The sequence below is a fragment of the Watersipora subatra genome, chromosome 1 (genome assembly GCF_963576615.1).
Source record: "Watersipora subatra chromosome 1, tzWatSuba1.1, whole genome shotgun sequence".
NCBI lineage: Eukaryota > Metazoa > Bryozoa > Gymnolaemata > Cheilostomatida > Watersiporidae > Watersipora > Watersipora subatra.
In genome coordinates this window covers 56,580,473-56,596,338 of record NC_088708.1, presented here as the reverse complement: position 1 = coordinate 56,596,338, position 15,866 = coordinate 56,580,473, and the positions used below count along the sequence as shown (strand labels likewise).

At 36.8% G+C, this 15,866-nt stretch overlaps 1 protein-coding gene across 1 annotated transcript in view; it reads right to left on the bottom strand.

The window, feature by feature from the left end:
- Window positions 1-1,589: 1,589 nt before the first annotated feature.
- Window positions 1,590-15,866, bottom strand: part of LOC137408589 (uncharacterized) — a 50,301-nt gene continuing 36,024 nt past the window's right edge. The window contains exons 16-36 of the mRNA XM_068095174.1: window positions 15,725-15,857; window positions 13,268-13,380; window positions 12,896-12,985; window positions 11,324-11,522; window positions 10,845-10,954; window positions 10,105-10,291; window positions 9,317-9,528; window positions 8,765-8,931; window positions 7,516-7,671; window positions 7,122-7,338; window positions 6,684-6,893; window positions 5,982-6,214; window positions 5,663-5,894; window positions 5,122-5,225; window positions 4,484-4,666; window positions 4,201-4,383; window positions 3,795-3,948; window positions 3,455-3,593; window positions 3,103-3,218; window positions 2,766-2,852; window positions 1,590-1,834 (exon numbers count right to left, since the gene is read on the bottom strand). Of these exons, the coding sequence (XP_067951275.1) occupies window positions 1,752-1,834; window positions 2,766-2,852; window positions 3,103-3,218; window positions 3,455-3,593; window positions 3,795-3,948; window positions 4,201-4,383; window positions 4,484-4,666; window positions 5,122-5,225; window positions 5,663-5,894; window positions 5,982-6,214; window positions 6,684-6,893; window positions 7,122-7,338; window positions 7,516-7,671; window positions 8,765-8,931; window positions 9,317-9,528; window positions 10,105-10,291; window positions 10,845-10,954; window positions 11,324-11,522; window positions 12,896-12,985; window positions 13,268-13,380; window positions 15,725-15,857 (3,308 nt within the window). The 3' untranslated portion in view covers window positions 1,590-1,751. The remainder of the gene's footprint in view (window positions 1,835-2,765; window positions 2,853-3,102; window positions 3,219-3,454; window positions 3,594-3,794; window positions 3,949-4,200; window positions 4,384-4,483; window positions 4,667-5,121; window positions 5,226-5,662; window positions 5,895-5,981; window positions 6,215-6,683; window positions 6,894-7,121; window positions 7,339-7,515; window positions 7,672-8,764; window positions 8,932-9,316; window positions 9,529-10,104; window positions 10,292-10,844; window positions 10,955-11,323; window positions 11,523-12,895; window positions 12,986-13,267; window positions 13,381-15,724; window positions 15,858-15,866) is intronic.

The following is a 15,866-nucleotide window of genomic DNA, read 5'->3' as shown; positions in this document are numbered from 1 at the left end:
TCTAGCTAACACTCATCTCTTTTTCATTTTCAACAAACCAATTTGTCAGACAGATCGTACTAAATTCTTAGGTATTTTCAGTGATTCTAAGCTCACTTGGAAAAAACACATCAAATATTTACTAAAACAACTGAGACCCTTATCAGGCTTACTCTACCACACATTTGAATATTTACCCCACAAACCTCTGCTTTTATTATACAATTCTATGGTTAATTCAAAACTTGCATATTGCATTGAGGCATGGGGCAACGCACCTCCCACCACCTTACGAATTTGGTAATACTTCAAAAGCGCATGATAAGAACCATTCACAAAAAAAACCCACCTCACCCACACCAAACCTCTTCAAATCATCATTCATGCTACCTATCAGTTCACCATATTCATACCGCATTATACTTTTAGCCCATCATGAATTTTATTGTAATTACATCCCTCGCACAATATAGCAAACTCGATTCTCAAATTTCTGTCTAAATCTCCCACAATCTTCTTCCCGTGTAAGCCATTACAGGGTGGTTACTAACAGGCCATTACAGGGTGGTTACTAACAGGCCATTACAGGGTGGTTACTAACAGGCCATTACAGGGTGGTTACTAACAGGCCATCGCAGGGTGGATTACTAACAGGCCATTACAGGGTGGTTACTAACAGGCCATTACAGGGTGGTTACTAACAGGCTATTACCGGGTGGTTACTAACAGGCTATTACAGGGTGGTTACTAACAGGCTATTACAGGGTGGTTACTAACAGGCTATTACAGGGTGGTTACTAACAGGCCATTACAGGGTGGTTACTAACAGGCCATTACAGGGTGGTTACTAACAGGCCATTACAGGGTGGATTACAAACAGGCCATTACAGGGTGGATTACTAACAGGCCATTACAGGGTGGATTACAAACAGGCCATTACAGGGTGGTTACTAACAGGCCATTACAGGGTGGTTACTAACAGGCCATTACAGGTTGGTTACTAACAGGCCATTACAGGGTGGTTACTAACAGGCCATCGTAGGGTGGATTACCAACAGGCCATTACAGGTTGGTTACTAACAGGCCATTACAGGGTGGTTACTAACAGGCCATTACAGGGTGGATTACCAGCAGGCCATCGTAGGGTGGATTACCAACAGGCCATTTTTGGAACCAACTCCCTAATACTATAAAAAGCATAGAGGAGGCCAGTTTCAAGAAAAAACTTAAATTACATCTTTTAACAAGTAAACAAAACCTAATTACTCATAAAATTGATATTGATTACGCGATGACGACTAGCATGGCACCACGACTAGCTATGCTAATGCGTATTATATTATTATCATCACTTTCTTTTCTTTTGTTTAATTACTATTGTTAATTACAAGTGTATGCAGTTAGGTGTTGTATAACTTGTTAGACTGCTAGAGAGCTAATCTCCTAATACCTAATAATGTTCCATTGAGAAAATGGTGCCTATTATTATTTTTTGATTTTTTTGAAAATAAAATAAAAAAACTGCTGGAGTTGGGACAAGAGTAACGAGGAGATGACTTTGCAGTTTTTTGATAATCTCAATATTGCGCCATAAAACTGTGTCAGGATAGTTTGATTTCATCATTCATATACATGTATTTGCAAATGGAACTATTATTTCCATAAAATCTTACACAAATAAAAATAATTGCATTCATTATGAAGTAAAACTTCACTCATTGACTTGATACGTAGAAAAATATAGACAGTGTTATGCAGCAGAATCTGTTTTATTAGTGAGGAATGTTTGCAGTGAAGAAACTGAAGAGAAGGGCAGCGAGTCCAAGCAGCAAGGATGGGGCAGCAGATGCAGCAGCTAAAATAGAAAGTAAATGGTCATCAGCTTGACAGATATAACTGGTCTGTTTTGTAGAATGGCTACAATAATTTTAATAACATGTCAACAATCTTCAAGGCTATTACTTGATTGGCTAGTCGTTGCGCAACTGATTTGATAGACTACAAGATTATCGGTCGCTGCGAAATGATGAGAAACCTTGCGAAAATAATGTTAGCGGCAGTACAGTCAAACTCTGCCTTGTAACTTTTTTTCGACATGTACAATCTGAGCGGATGGTTGCATAGACATATGAAATATTTTTAACCTATAATGTCTGGCATGGCATAGTTTGAATGCAAAGTCATTTTTTTAATTAGAAGTAAAAACAATGGTGTAAATGAAAAATAATATAAAAAAATTATTTCAACTCTATTTAAAGTATAGGTTAAAGTAAGTTATGTTGCGTGTTTCTATCACTCACTCTAGTACTGAACATACATTTACGTTGGCATGTATTTAAGAAAGATAATACTTAAAAGCTGCATTTTACTGATTATTGCTTCATCAATATAGGTTTTCCATGTAGCTCCTGCATCGTCTGGTCTAATGCATTTATTCTTTGCTATATGCAGGTAATGTATAGAAGTATTTGTTGTTGTTTGTTAAGCTCTGAAATGAATTATACTAAATACAATATATTCTTACAAAAATATTAGCTCTAACAAATGTGTTTTAACATACAAAGCAAATAATTGAAGGTTGGGAGTTGAATTGAGGTTGTGTTGTGGTTAAACTGTATACACCAAAATATTTTTCTTCGGACAGCGGTACTGTCTAAATCTCCACAATTACTAAAAATCAGTTGCGTAGAGATGAAAAAATCTTAATACATACAAGGAGTTCACAAATATATATAATTTTGTTGCAACAACTCAACAGTTTTGATAGGCCACTGAAAGCTTCTTACCTGAAAGGCATGTGTCAACATCCATTGGCTTATAGCTGTCTACATCATCAGCATTAAATTTTGACTTCAGCTCTGTTGCTTTTTCACCTGTCAACAAAGTGTTAAATTAAAGACATGGCAGCGATTAAAGTAATTGAAATGCACCAAGAGATACATGAATGAGTGAGCAGCCTTACACATCATATATAATTCCCTATTTGTATGCCTCTTGTACCATCATCAACATACTACATTTCTCGTTGTAAAGCACTTTTGCCAGAAAGCGTATATAGATGTATGTATATATGTAGGCTTATAAAGGAACAATGAGTGGCGATCAGTTGGTAAGTTAACTAACCTGTAAAGTACACGGAGACAGTTGTACAGATACCTTTCTCCTCGCCAACACCTACATACACGATGTGTTTGTCGAAAATGTCCATCGAGTCAGTAATGGCTGCTGTCATTCCCTCTCTGTCAATGAAACAATCAAGAATAAAACTAAATATCTTACCCAAAATAAGATTGTAATACTCAACATCTTGGATATTTGCACGGGTAACAAAACTTGCATTACTAGCCATTACTACTAAGAGCCAATTATTGCCACTAGACAAGATGGTGCACAGCATGTCAGTCAGAAACACCATGACTGTTGTATTATGTGGGCAAGTGCTAGCAATGTTGTCAGAGATAACTCATCTCCTCACTTGATTTTGTGTTTGTCCAGTGGAGTCTCTATATAGTATTGAGTCATCTCAGTTAGCTGTCCTGTTGGCATGATATCTTGGCAGGCTATCCTCGCTGCTCCTGAATCCTTAGCGTGTATCACCAGAGATTTGGCCAGGACTGCAGTGAGAAGGCTTTCATTTGAATTTACCATGTACATATGCTAGTAGAGCTGATGTTCATGTACATCAGCTAATACAGCTGATGAGAGCAAATTTGTAATTGACTGACAGTAATTTGAGCATTATCAAATCTACCAAATATATCTACTTTTCCGATGAATGTGTGGTGGGATTGTCATGATACCAACTTTAAGCTTACCTGCAAACTTGCCCGTCAATGACAAGAAGTTATCATTGAAAACGTATCTAGTCGGGTTGTCCTTAGTCCCGATGTTTATTTGACCAAGCTTTCCAGCTAAATCCCCGACTTCACATTTCCTTGGTGTCTCCAAATCACAGTCGGTTTTGTAGGTCTACAAAAATGGCATGTACATGATACATTCCATTTTTAGTTAATGAAATGAAACACTGTTTTAAAATTATGGATAGGTTTTAGTTCATGATCCAAATGCCAAACTAAATACAGCTAATCTCTATCTTGCTGCATTCATTTTATTCACTAGTTTCACCTCTAGACCTCTGACAAGCTTATGTGTTTCCTAGCGCTCAACTGATTTGATACTCTTCAGAAGTTGAATATGGCTCATGTTACTATTCTCACTCACTTGAGTACTGATGTCTATGTCGAAAGGGTTATAGTGAAGACCAGCAGTTGAGCAATCTGTGCCGGCAATGCTATATTCGTGGATGTGCCAGTTGTGATTGCGTGTCTCCGTATCGCTATTGCTGTGCCAAAGCATCATCTCGATGTTCACATCGCTCTCCCCATCCTCGGTCACTACTTGCAACTGGAAGCGTGTGAATCATATATCAGTCTATTGCAGACAACCGTGCAAAGATTTGACAGATGAAATAGACTAATGGTAATGTTAGCGAAGACAGTCTTACCAGCTGTATGTGCCCTTGTACGTCCCCGGTGAACTTTGAATAACCTTGAATAAGCGAACCATTCATAGCTACCGTATCCCAGACAGTATTTGTGCATTTCCATCTGTTGACAGAGTCATGGATAACAACACTCCTTCCGACAGATGAGTACGGTCCACTCAAAGGCAGGTTGGAGTCTTGAGCCTGTATGGGTGACGCATATTAGTATACTGTATTACATTCAGATCTGAGCAACATTTTACTTAGTGAGCTCATTTTACTAGCTAAAGCAAAGCCCTAGTTACTGAGTTACCATACAGCGATAGCGACACCCCCATATGGTACTGCAATGCCATCATGGAAACAGCCATGTTGTTCTCGTAAGCGAAACGACCATGTGATGAGCTATCTTTGTGCCATAGAAACAGATTTAGCGACCAATGGCATCACACTTGCGAGTGCACATAGGTCTTGATGTAAGACGTCGCACAACCATCGCTCTCATATGGAAACATGATTTACTTGTCAGTCCATTGCAGCGCATTGGCCCTAGCCCACCCAGGAGTCGCCACATTATCGCTGTACGGAAACTAGGTAAATGTGTAGAACAAATGTGTCAATCTTATAAAGTAATGTAAGCAGATTAGCTGAGTACTTACCTGGAGACGGTAGCTGTTTAGACCATTCAACATTCCAAATTTGTTTGACAGGTCTCCGATTTCGTAATTGTCAAAGGAATCATCATTTTTCCATTTGATCGCTCCTGTGAACAAAATAATACAGCTCTAAGCAATAAACAGCAATAATGAAATGCCTCTTCGCAATTTGTGAGCTCCTCAGGAAATAAAACTAGGTAAATATCTGTATATTTGGACTAAACAAATTCATGATTATTATACGCATACGCTTAGAACTGAATTTAAAAACAATGCAAAATAGCAGAATGCAGTAAAATACTGCACTAAAAACTATTATTGTAAGATAGTATGTTAGAGGTCAATGTTCGTCGCATCATAAATCTCATAAATGACTGGATTTACAAGTTAATTTGCGCAACTAAATAATAAGTTTTCGGAGAAAAAAGCATTTGACACTGGCGCACCATTTTTAATCAAAAAACTTGACAGCAACATCAGTTGCAAGTATGGATGCCTGAAGGCGTACTACAAAATAGCTATCGAGTGTATATTCATCACCTACCCAATGGATTATAGTGGCCACCAGTAGTTCCGCAGACATTGCTGCCAGGCTGACGATTATTGAGCGGGTATTCATGAATATGATAGCCATCACCCTTTCCATCTAAACCACTCAAGTCAACCTTCAATGTTGTTACACTACCGATAAGCCCAGATGATGACATCTGTATAGAGCCTGTTGCGGTCCCTTCCAAACCATACCATTGGGTCTCTGTTGTGACCACAGGCGTGAGCTGCCAAACCAACCAGAATATATAGCGACTAATTCCACTCAGCTAGTACAAAGTTTTCAATCTTCATTTTCAATGTGGCCTGCTTACCTTCTGTACAATGTCTGCACAGGCATATCGAGCAGCATCAGCAAACTCCTTGTGAACGGTTATGGATTTCTTAATGATAGAATATGCAGAAGAAAGAGGAAGATCATCGGTGTAAAAATATTTTGATACTTTACTAGAGGTCATGTTGACTGTTTCATTATACTTTTTGCTAAGGTCACCAATCTCGCAACCAAATCTGTTGATTTCACAGGCAGGGTTGTACACACTCTTTTCTGCAAATGAGCCATATGTGAGTTAGAGTTGTCTCACTTGATCATACAGACATATGTGAGTTGGAGTTGTCTCACCTGATCATACAGAGATATGTGAGTTGGAGTTGTCTCACCTGATCATACAAAGATATCTTATTCCAAACCAGTCCCCGACATTTTATCATTGTTCAGAAGCTTTTGATTTGCACCACATTTGTTAGTTTATCATGGCTGTTGTCATGGTGCCAAAACAATGCAGCAGATTAACTGTGCAACTAATTGTCAAGAGAATTTAGAGCCTTTAATAAAATGCGTTTACCTATTAAATCTATTACATTTAAGTAATATATTAAATCTTAGAGTAACATATTAAATCTTACTTGCTGATCTGACATGGAAAAAGATTAAAATCTTGCAAAAATCATAATAACTAAATGAAGTTAAAACTTCGAAAGGGTAGCTTTCGGTTTAAATAAAAATTCAAAGTTACCCTTTACAGCGACATCGAAGGGATTCCAGTGCTCGCCTGTTGATGCACATCTTCCCTGAGCAGACATATAATCATCTCCGACAGGGTCACTGTGTATGTGATAGTTATGATTGTATGTGGCCTCACTTTCAGCTCCTGCATCTGTCATCTCCACAAATACCGATGTGTCATCCCAGGGCATGTTCTCTCTCTGCACAAACGTCAGAGTTCCTGGAATAATCAAACAGACAAGTAGACTGTGTATCATAAATCAACTGAACGCAAAAACCTGCATTTTTGACGTTTCAATTAACTTTGTTTAAAAATCATATTTACGCACTCTTTCAATTTGAGTGTAATAATTTTATGAGTAGCAGAAATCCAAAAAATACTCTTTATAAAAGTTCATTGCATCACTCTACGCTTTGCACTACTGTACAGTGGAAATATCAAGCACACCTTGAATTTCCCCATTCACCTCTGACTTGGCCACGGTGACTGGTCCAGGATATCCAATGTTTGCGCAGATCCACCTGCTTCCACCTGGTGCATGGATGACCAGACTCCTACCCACAATGCTGTTTTTACCAAACAAGGGTAAGTAGAGATCCATGTATGTCTCATTGACATCTAGCTTGTCTTTCAGGAAGCCATGTTTGGTGCTTAGGTCTCCTATCTGAAAGTTTTTGTAGAAAGAACCAAAATTGATAAAATGTACCCAAAGGATATGAGCTATGTCAAGCATGAAGAAAACCGTTTTATACGTTTAGAATTTATAACATCTAAAGTGGAATACCTATTTACAGATTATCGATAAACTGGTTGTAAACAGTAGAATTATCAGATGATCTACCTCTGCGAGTTCCTGAGTAGCCCCTGTTGTAATGCCATTGAAGGGATCAAGATGTCCACCTGTACTTTCGACACCACACAAGTCGGTGTTGGAGGTAAACTCATATGGCAGTGGATAAACATGCACATGGTACCCATCAGCTTGTCTGTTCAGATTCTACAATATGTTACACTACTACATTCACACTCGCTAACAGTAGTAGTAGGCTGATGAGCAGATATTTCTTAACTATCCTATTCGTTAAACATGAACTTACACTAAATCTTTGTAGACTTTTATCAGAAAGTATCAGTATTTTCCGATCATTTGCGATTGTTGTTGTTTGAAGTGATTTGACTGCCAGGATGTTTCAAGATTAAAATTGACAAAACTTGATGGTAATAAAAACGCTCAGGTCAACCGAAAGTGCGATTATGACGTCTATAATTGCAAAGAGCGCGACCAAATAGAGACACAACGCTTCAACTTAAACGCAGTAATCGATATTAACTATTGCAACGATAGCGACTAGTGACTTCATTTAGTCCGCATTTTTCTTCTGAGCGATTTTATCGCGATCAAGTTTTATCGATTTTAATCTAGAAACATCCTGACAATCAGATCACCTCAGACAAAAAGAAATCACAAATGATAGAAAAATACGTACCGATGCCTGCTGATAAAATATACAAAACATTTGTGTAAGTTCATATTCAACTCGGATATCAGGTCTCTTAACTAGATGCTGCCAACAATGACCTGATGAATGTGTCTCTTAACTAGATGCTGCCAACAATGACCTGATGAATGTGTCTCTTAACTAGATGCTGCCAACAATGACCTGATGAATGTGTCTCTTAACTAGATGCTGCCAACAATGACCTGATGAATGTGTCTCTTAACTAGATGCTGCCAACAATGACCTGATGAATGTGTCTCTTAACTAGATGCTGCCAACAATGACCTGATGAATGTGTCTCTTAACTAGATGCTGCCAACAATGACCTGATGAATGTGTCTCTTAACTAGATGCTGCCAACAATGACCTGATGAATGTGTCTCTTAACTAGATGCTGCCAACAATGACCTGATGAATGTGTCTCTTAACTAGATGCTGCCAACAATGACCTGATGAATGTGTCGTTTGTTACTGTATAGGATGCCAGTTATTAAAACATTCAGTTGTTGTGTGCATGCCGCTCGTCAAGACTACCACATAACATAAAATAGAAAGTGTACTGAAGGGGAGATGTATTTCTACATGGCTTACCAAAAGGTCGACAGTAACAAATGTAGGTGTGTAGGGATTTTCTTGTGTGAATGTAATCGTGCCCTTAACTTCATCTCTACTAAACATGGCAGTCACTGTCTTTCGCTCAAATTGGTGAAAGTTGGCGCAAGATGTGTCAGGATCTTCACCGACCTTGACCCAGCCGCCTATAAAAATGATTAGGTTTTTCAATGTCAAAACCTTCAATGTGAGTACCAAAACTATTAAGCTATCTCATCAGATGACAAATTGAAGGGTTTTAAGGAAAACTGGTACTACAAAGTAGATGAAAATATTTTCAGAATGTTTTTGATATCGTATACTCGAATGCTCAAATTCATCTCGATGCATCGACACTAACAACACAAAACATCTGAAATATTTAAAATCATCAAACATATCCCGAACAACCCATTTCTTCCAAGGACAACTCTTTTGTTACAAAATTGCAACAATTGCCTAGAAATCTAGTTTTTCAGCAGCATTCAGATTTGTGTCTCTATCTACTAACACTGCCAAAACATATTATTCTATAAATAGTATTGAACTTACTAGAGAAATCAAATTCACGAGTGTTGGGCTCGACGTACGCTATATAACGTATCATTCCATCTCCTGGAGCTATCGGCACATCACGGATTTCCGCTATCATGTTTATGGAGGAGACACGATTGTTTTTGTTTTTACACCTATCCGAAGCTTCAATTACCTCTCTCTGAGCGTGGGGCAAGTCAGACAGAATATGTCCATCATAGATCTTTAGCCTACAGGAAAGTTTGACAAGTCTACCAAAAAATTGTTCCCTAACTTATGCGTGTTTGTAAGGAGTTGAAACTGCTGCTACGCTCTTTGAAAAATACATCTAGAAAGCAGAAAATCAAAGACAAAACAAAGCACAAAAACAATCTCAATAAAATATTATTACAGATTACATGGATTTCTAAATTACTTGCTAGTCAATTGTAAATCAAGCTTTAGAAGTTACAAATTTCATAGTAAACCGTAAAACGGTTTAACTTATGAAAATTTTCGCAACGAGAATAGCAAGAACTCGCCAGACAATTTTACTATATTCCCACTCTAGTAAGTGAAATCTTTGCATGGCGAGATCAAAATTAATTGACCACATGACTCCTGGGAACTCAATAAACATACCACAAAGCAGATCGAAATCTCATTGGCTGTGATCCAACTGCTGGCATTCGTGCATAAATGGGAGAACTTTTACTTTAGTTTTTTCTTGTTCAAGCATACCACATATAAATTGATTTGGAAAATATCTCCCCAAAACCTTCCCAAGTTCAATCTATTATCTACTAATTTCCATTTATCAGACTCACGATGTCCGGCTCTGTTGTAGTGATCTTGTGCTGATAAGATCGGTGAACACTGCATATCTGGAGCCAATCTCTCTCACGTGTATTGTACCAGCTATATGACCATTGACTGTTGCAAAAGATACAGGTTCTGCTCCCTGTATAGTTGCGCAGGCTCTTCCCTGTCCATTATAGAGCAGCAATGTCCGACCTGGGATAAAACATTAAATTATTTATTTGGTGATCTAACACCAAATCAAGGCAAACTTGTAACACGCTTCACTCGCAAATATTTTGCCTTCGAGATTTCTGTAAATGCAAACATATTTGTGTGACTTTGAGAAGGCTTGATCAACTTTCAAATTTGAGATGTTGAATGCTTGGAATATTTCTACATGCTGCTGTAAACGCCTAAAGTTGTATCACATCTTGCAACACCGATATATCGGTGTTGTATATCGGCAAGGTGTATATCGGCACCCTGTATATCGGCAAGGTGCTGCTTGTCACCCTAGATATACATTTGGTTGAACAGCAAATTATGACAGTTTTAATACTTTGCTAAAGATTCACTAATCAACTTTCCTAAAAAGGTGTTTGTTGAGATGCTGAACGCATCGGATAAGCTCATCCATCTTTAAAAGTGACCTTTCACCTCTTCTAAACTTCTGCATAAGTTGTGGACTACACAACATAACTTAAAACAGGTATGAAAGAATGTTCTATAAATATAAAATACAAACCTAAATGAGACATTTACTTACCTAAAATTGCATCATCTCCAACTCGTAGCGGGACGCCATTGAGAGGCACCCTAGTTCCATTGACGGTGTTTGCATCTATCCCATTCATATAGTTTCCCAGGTTATGGATACTGCAAACACTTGTACATGTAGTGCTGAGTTACCGATATCTACTGTACATTTGACAGAATTTGAGAGGTCAATTGTCTAGCAATGACAATGTTTGGTAATAAAGAAAGAGATAATTACGACACTTGTTGCCAGGCGATGGGAAGCTATTCACATAATTCCAGTAGTGTGTCAATATTCCATGCATTTCTAATTAGTTTTAACCATCTTATTATTTAAACATATACTAACACAAATCCTTGGTTTGAAATAACATTTTTAGTTGAAATCTTCAAAGTAAAGTATTATTTTTCACAAAGTCAAACATCAGACTAACTAAGTGAAGCATAATCTGGGAGATTAGATATTGTTTATTAAGAAAGCTTAATTACCTTTGACCTAAATAGGCATCATCGCAGGTTTGACCCTCTGTAGTTAAAATAGGGAGCTCTCGTATCTCCCACTGATACAATTGCTGAACATTTACATATATGGTCGCTGAAGTCGAGCTTGTACCTTCTTCCGTGAACTCCACGAAACCTTGCACACCCGACATGTTGAAGTACGCGCGCACCTCCTGTCCGGTCACCGCTGAAATGTAATGTTGAATTATTTCACTAATATTCCTACATATCTATTAGTGGACAATGTATCAAGCAAACTGAGATCACTATAATACCAATTTACATGTTATTTTGAATAACAGCTACTATGGCAGTATTAACTGCTGTGATAACCAAATTATGATTATAGTTATTTTCAACTAAACCCCAAAGTATTCGAGTAATATTCCTGAATCAAGTGAAAAACAAAACTTTCCTATAGATAAAAAGAGAGTAAGAGGGTGAAGGATTATAACAAATAGCTCAACAGCCAGCAACTATCACTGCACAAAATTAGCAGGTCAGTTAAAAAAAGAATCTTTACACATTTATGTTTTGTAGTGACACATTTTGAACACAAAGAGAGTATAAAATACATAATGTACATAATATTTTCAAAGTAAACTTGTTATAATTCTGTATGTATTTTGCTATAGTAAAAGTTAATCTGGAATGTGTTTTGTTTATGGAACAAATTGCACTGCTGGGCGGGTTGCCTAAAGAGATAACATGTATGCTCAAGTGATAAGCTCTAAGTAAACAGCAAGCTAGATAAGCAGCCACTCATAGTAGTCATTTAAATATACGATCAGCGGGTTCTAGCAGTCACTTCCCTACTAAAATTTTTCTATAGAAAAAAATTACCTACAAGTATCGGCATGAGGATAAAGTTTACACAATGAAAGCTATAACATAAATTGTAACTATGCGAGTGCAAATTATTCATGTTTTAGTAAGTTTAGAAGCCATAAGCATAGGAAATTGTTAAATTGTCTTGACAAGGCCCATGATACTTATTTGTTATTTCTTATGATTACGCAATTTATTGCAGTAAGAACAGATGGTATGAACAATAAGAGAAAGTTACCTTTGGTACATACATACTTTGTAGGTTGTTACGCATATGAGAAACCTACCTGCAGTGCATTGCAAGATGGCAACAAGCCCAAGACACCGGCGCAGCAACATTCTAACAATGAGTAATGTAGCTAAACTGTAGCTATGTAGCTAACACAAAGCAAAACTGCGTGCACAAGGTACAACGCTGAGTCCTCTTCAAATCAAATAAGATGCTCAACTGCTAATTTTTATCCCATACGCTTACCCGGTTGAATGACCTTTGACACAAGCTTTCATTGGTCAATATCAGTTAGAATGTGGATGCACCTCATTAGCATAAACCATAACCACAGAGGCTATGGATACAATACATAATGCCCCACGAGAGCCATGCCCAGGCTAGATATAATACATACAAGCCCTTATGCTAATTATGGAGGTTTAAACTTCAATAAACATGTTTCAGTGTGACAGATATTAGGTGTCAGAACGGACATTTGTGTAATGCACTGGAAACCTTACCAGTTGTAGTATCACAAACATCTGGACTATAGTAGGCTTCCTCCAGGGCTTTTGGCTCAAATCTTTTACTCAAGTCGATTGCATCCAGGCCTAATAAATAAATTGTGCAAGCTTACCGGTACATTCAATTAGCTAGTACTCACCAGAGAATACATCTGAAATGAAAAAAAGTTTAAAAAAAATAAATACATTTAAAAAGAAAAGAATTTTTTTCGCGAAAAAAACTGTGGTGAAGGCATTTGATATTTCTGAGCATTTACGTTAAAGGTTTGGGGTTTTGTAAGGTGGTGTAGCAGCCTTGCTGTTGCAACAACGAGACCTACTGGACAGGTCAACTGTCAAGGTCAATGTGAAGCTTTAGGAGAAACTAACCAGTAAAGTGAATTTGCACTGTTGTACAGTCATCCGTCGACACATCCCCACCGATATATACGTTCTCACTGTCAGTTCCAACACTGTTCGCAACAGCAACTGCAAAATCTGACCTACAAAAACAATGCTTTTTAGGTTACTACAGAAAATAGAAAAAAGTTGACAAATAAAATTATCTTTTCAAGCTTTTTGCATTACGGTAAAGCTAGATCCAAGTTTGGTCGTTTTCCACCTTCAATGTTAATGGCAATACAACCACATTCTACTGTGTGTACTCACCGCGTGTACTCACCGTGTGTACTCACCGCGTGTACACTCACTATCTGTACTCACTGTCTGTACTCACTGCGGGTACTCACTGTGCGTATTCACTGCGTGTGCTCACCATCTGTACTCACTGCGTGTACTCACCGTCTGTACTCACTGCGTGTACTCACTGCGTGTACTCACTGCGTATACTCACTGCGTGTGCTCACTATGTGTACTCACTGTCTGTACTTTCACTGTCTGTACTCATTGCGCGTACTCACTGCGTATAATTATAAATTTTGCCTATGGTGATTATTTTCTAATTATTTCTCAAAACAGATTGTATAAAGGTTTTTTTGGTCAAGTCCAGTTGCGATTTTCATAGTAATCTACTAGCCGCTCTGTTAGCTTAGCTTATCATAGATCATAGATCAAGCCGGCAGCTGCTGCTGATGGGGATGCGGTGCACTCAATAGATTGAAAAATTATTTCGCTGAAGGATTAGCTTAGGATTAGAGGATTAAAATTTGTGGCTATTTTAATAAACTAGAGAACACAGAACACGATACGAAATCTACAAAGGCTACGAGACGTCAATAAATTGGCATGTTTATCTTTGCTCAAAAAACTTACTGCAGCAATAACAGTTCTTGTATAAAAAGTGAACTCAACCCAACAATACTTGACAGTTGTTATGGCTTTAGCTACTGACATTTCATGAACTTGCATGACCTGTGTTCTGTTCGCAACAAACCTTTAGATTTATATACAATTATTTTATTGTTGAGTCTTATTTATATCAACAAAACTGCACTATTATATGGAACATGATGGGCACCAACCAACATATATACATGTATACGCATGTATATATATATAATATATATATAACATGTATATATATATGTTATATAACATATGTTATCTATATATAACATATGTTATATATAGATAACCAACATATATACATGTATACGTATGTACATATATATAATATACATATATAGTATACATATGTATATTATACTATATATGTATATGAACGTATTAGCTTTGACTACTCCACATAGGAACATCACTATACCAACCAAGAGGAATTACACCATGAAACTTACTGGAGTATGAAATTCATTTTAGACATTTTATCTGAAGAGTGTGATACTGAGTGTACCACATGAAACTATTAGTAATAAAATGTTTAACTTATAGAGTGAAGTTCCACTTATAAATATTTTATAATTTAGCTCTGATTTATCATTGAGCACTCTGTAATGAACTGTGCAGCGTCCACTTTGTCTACATATGCTCCTATATCTGTTGAGCACTCTTAGCAACACTTCGTTAAAATGGAACGTATTAGCTTTGACTACTCCACAAAGAACATCACTATACCAACCAAGAGGAATTACACCATGAAACTTACTGGAGTATGAAATTCATTTTAGACATTTTATCTGAAGAGTGTGATACTGAGTGTACCACATGAAACTATTAGTAATAAAATGTTTAACTTATAGAGTGAAGTTCCACTTATAAATATTTTATAATTTAGCTCTGATTTATCATTGAGCACTCTGTAACGAACTGTGCAGCGTCCACTTTGTCTAATATACATATATATATATATATATGTACATATAAATTTGGTAAGAAATTTATTAAAATTTGACTAAGCAAAAAGTACTATATATATGTACTAAGCATATGTACTATATATATTGACTAAGCATATGTACTATATATATATATGTACACATATATATATATATATATGTTATATAACATATGTTATATATATAACATATATATACATGTTATATGTTTATATAACCTATATATATATAACATATAATGTGTAATATATCTATATAACATATACATATGTAACATGCATATATGTTATATATTTATATAACTTATATATACATATATATGTATATATATATACTAATACAAACGGAGTCCACGAGCTACAATAGAATGTAGAATGTGACACGCTCAGCTTTCATTAGCATATGTTCATTTATATAACCGTTTGGCCCAATGAGCAAAAATCTTGGACAATTAGAATATTTGACACATATACAACTAGTGAATTATATTGCATGCATAATTGAAAAATATTGCATGCATCCTGTCAGAGTTTATTAACATGAAATTTGATTTTTTCAAAATCAAAAAATATAGTCGGGAGTTGTCTGTTCTTACTTGAAAGCACTATCTGGTGTTGGTATCTCATATTCGACTACTCGAGTCATGTCACCAAAAGGAACAATATCTGCACAGGCGATTCTCTCGGGTCCAGCTTCTTCTGAGTGTATCACTATAGACCTGCCCACAACTGAAAGGA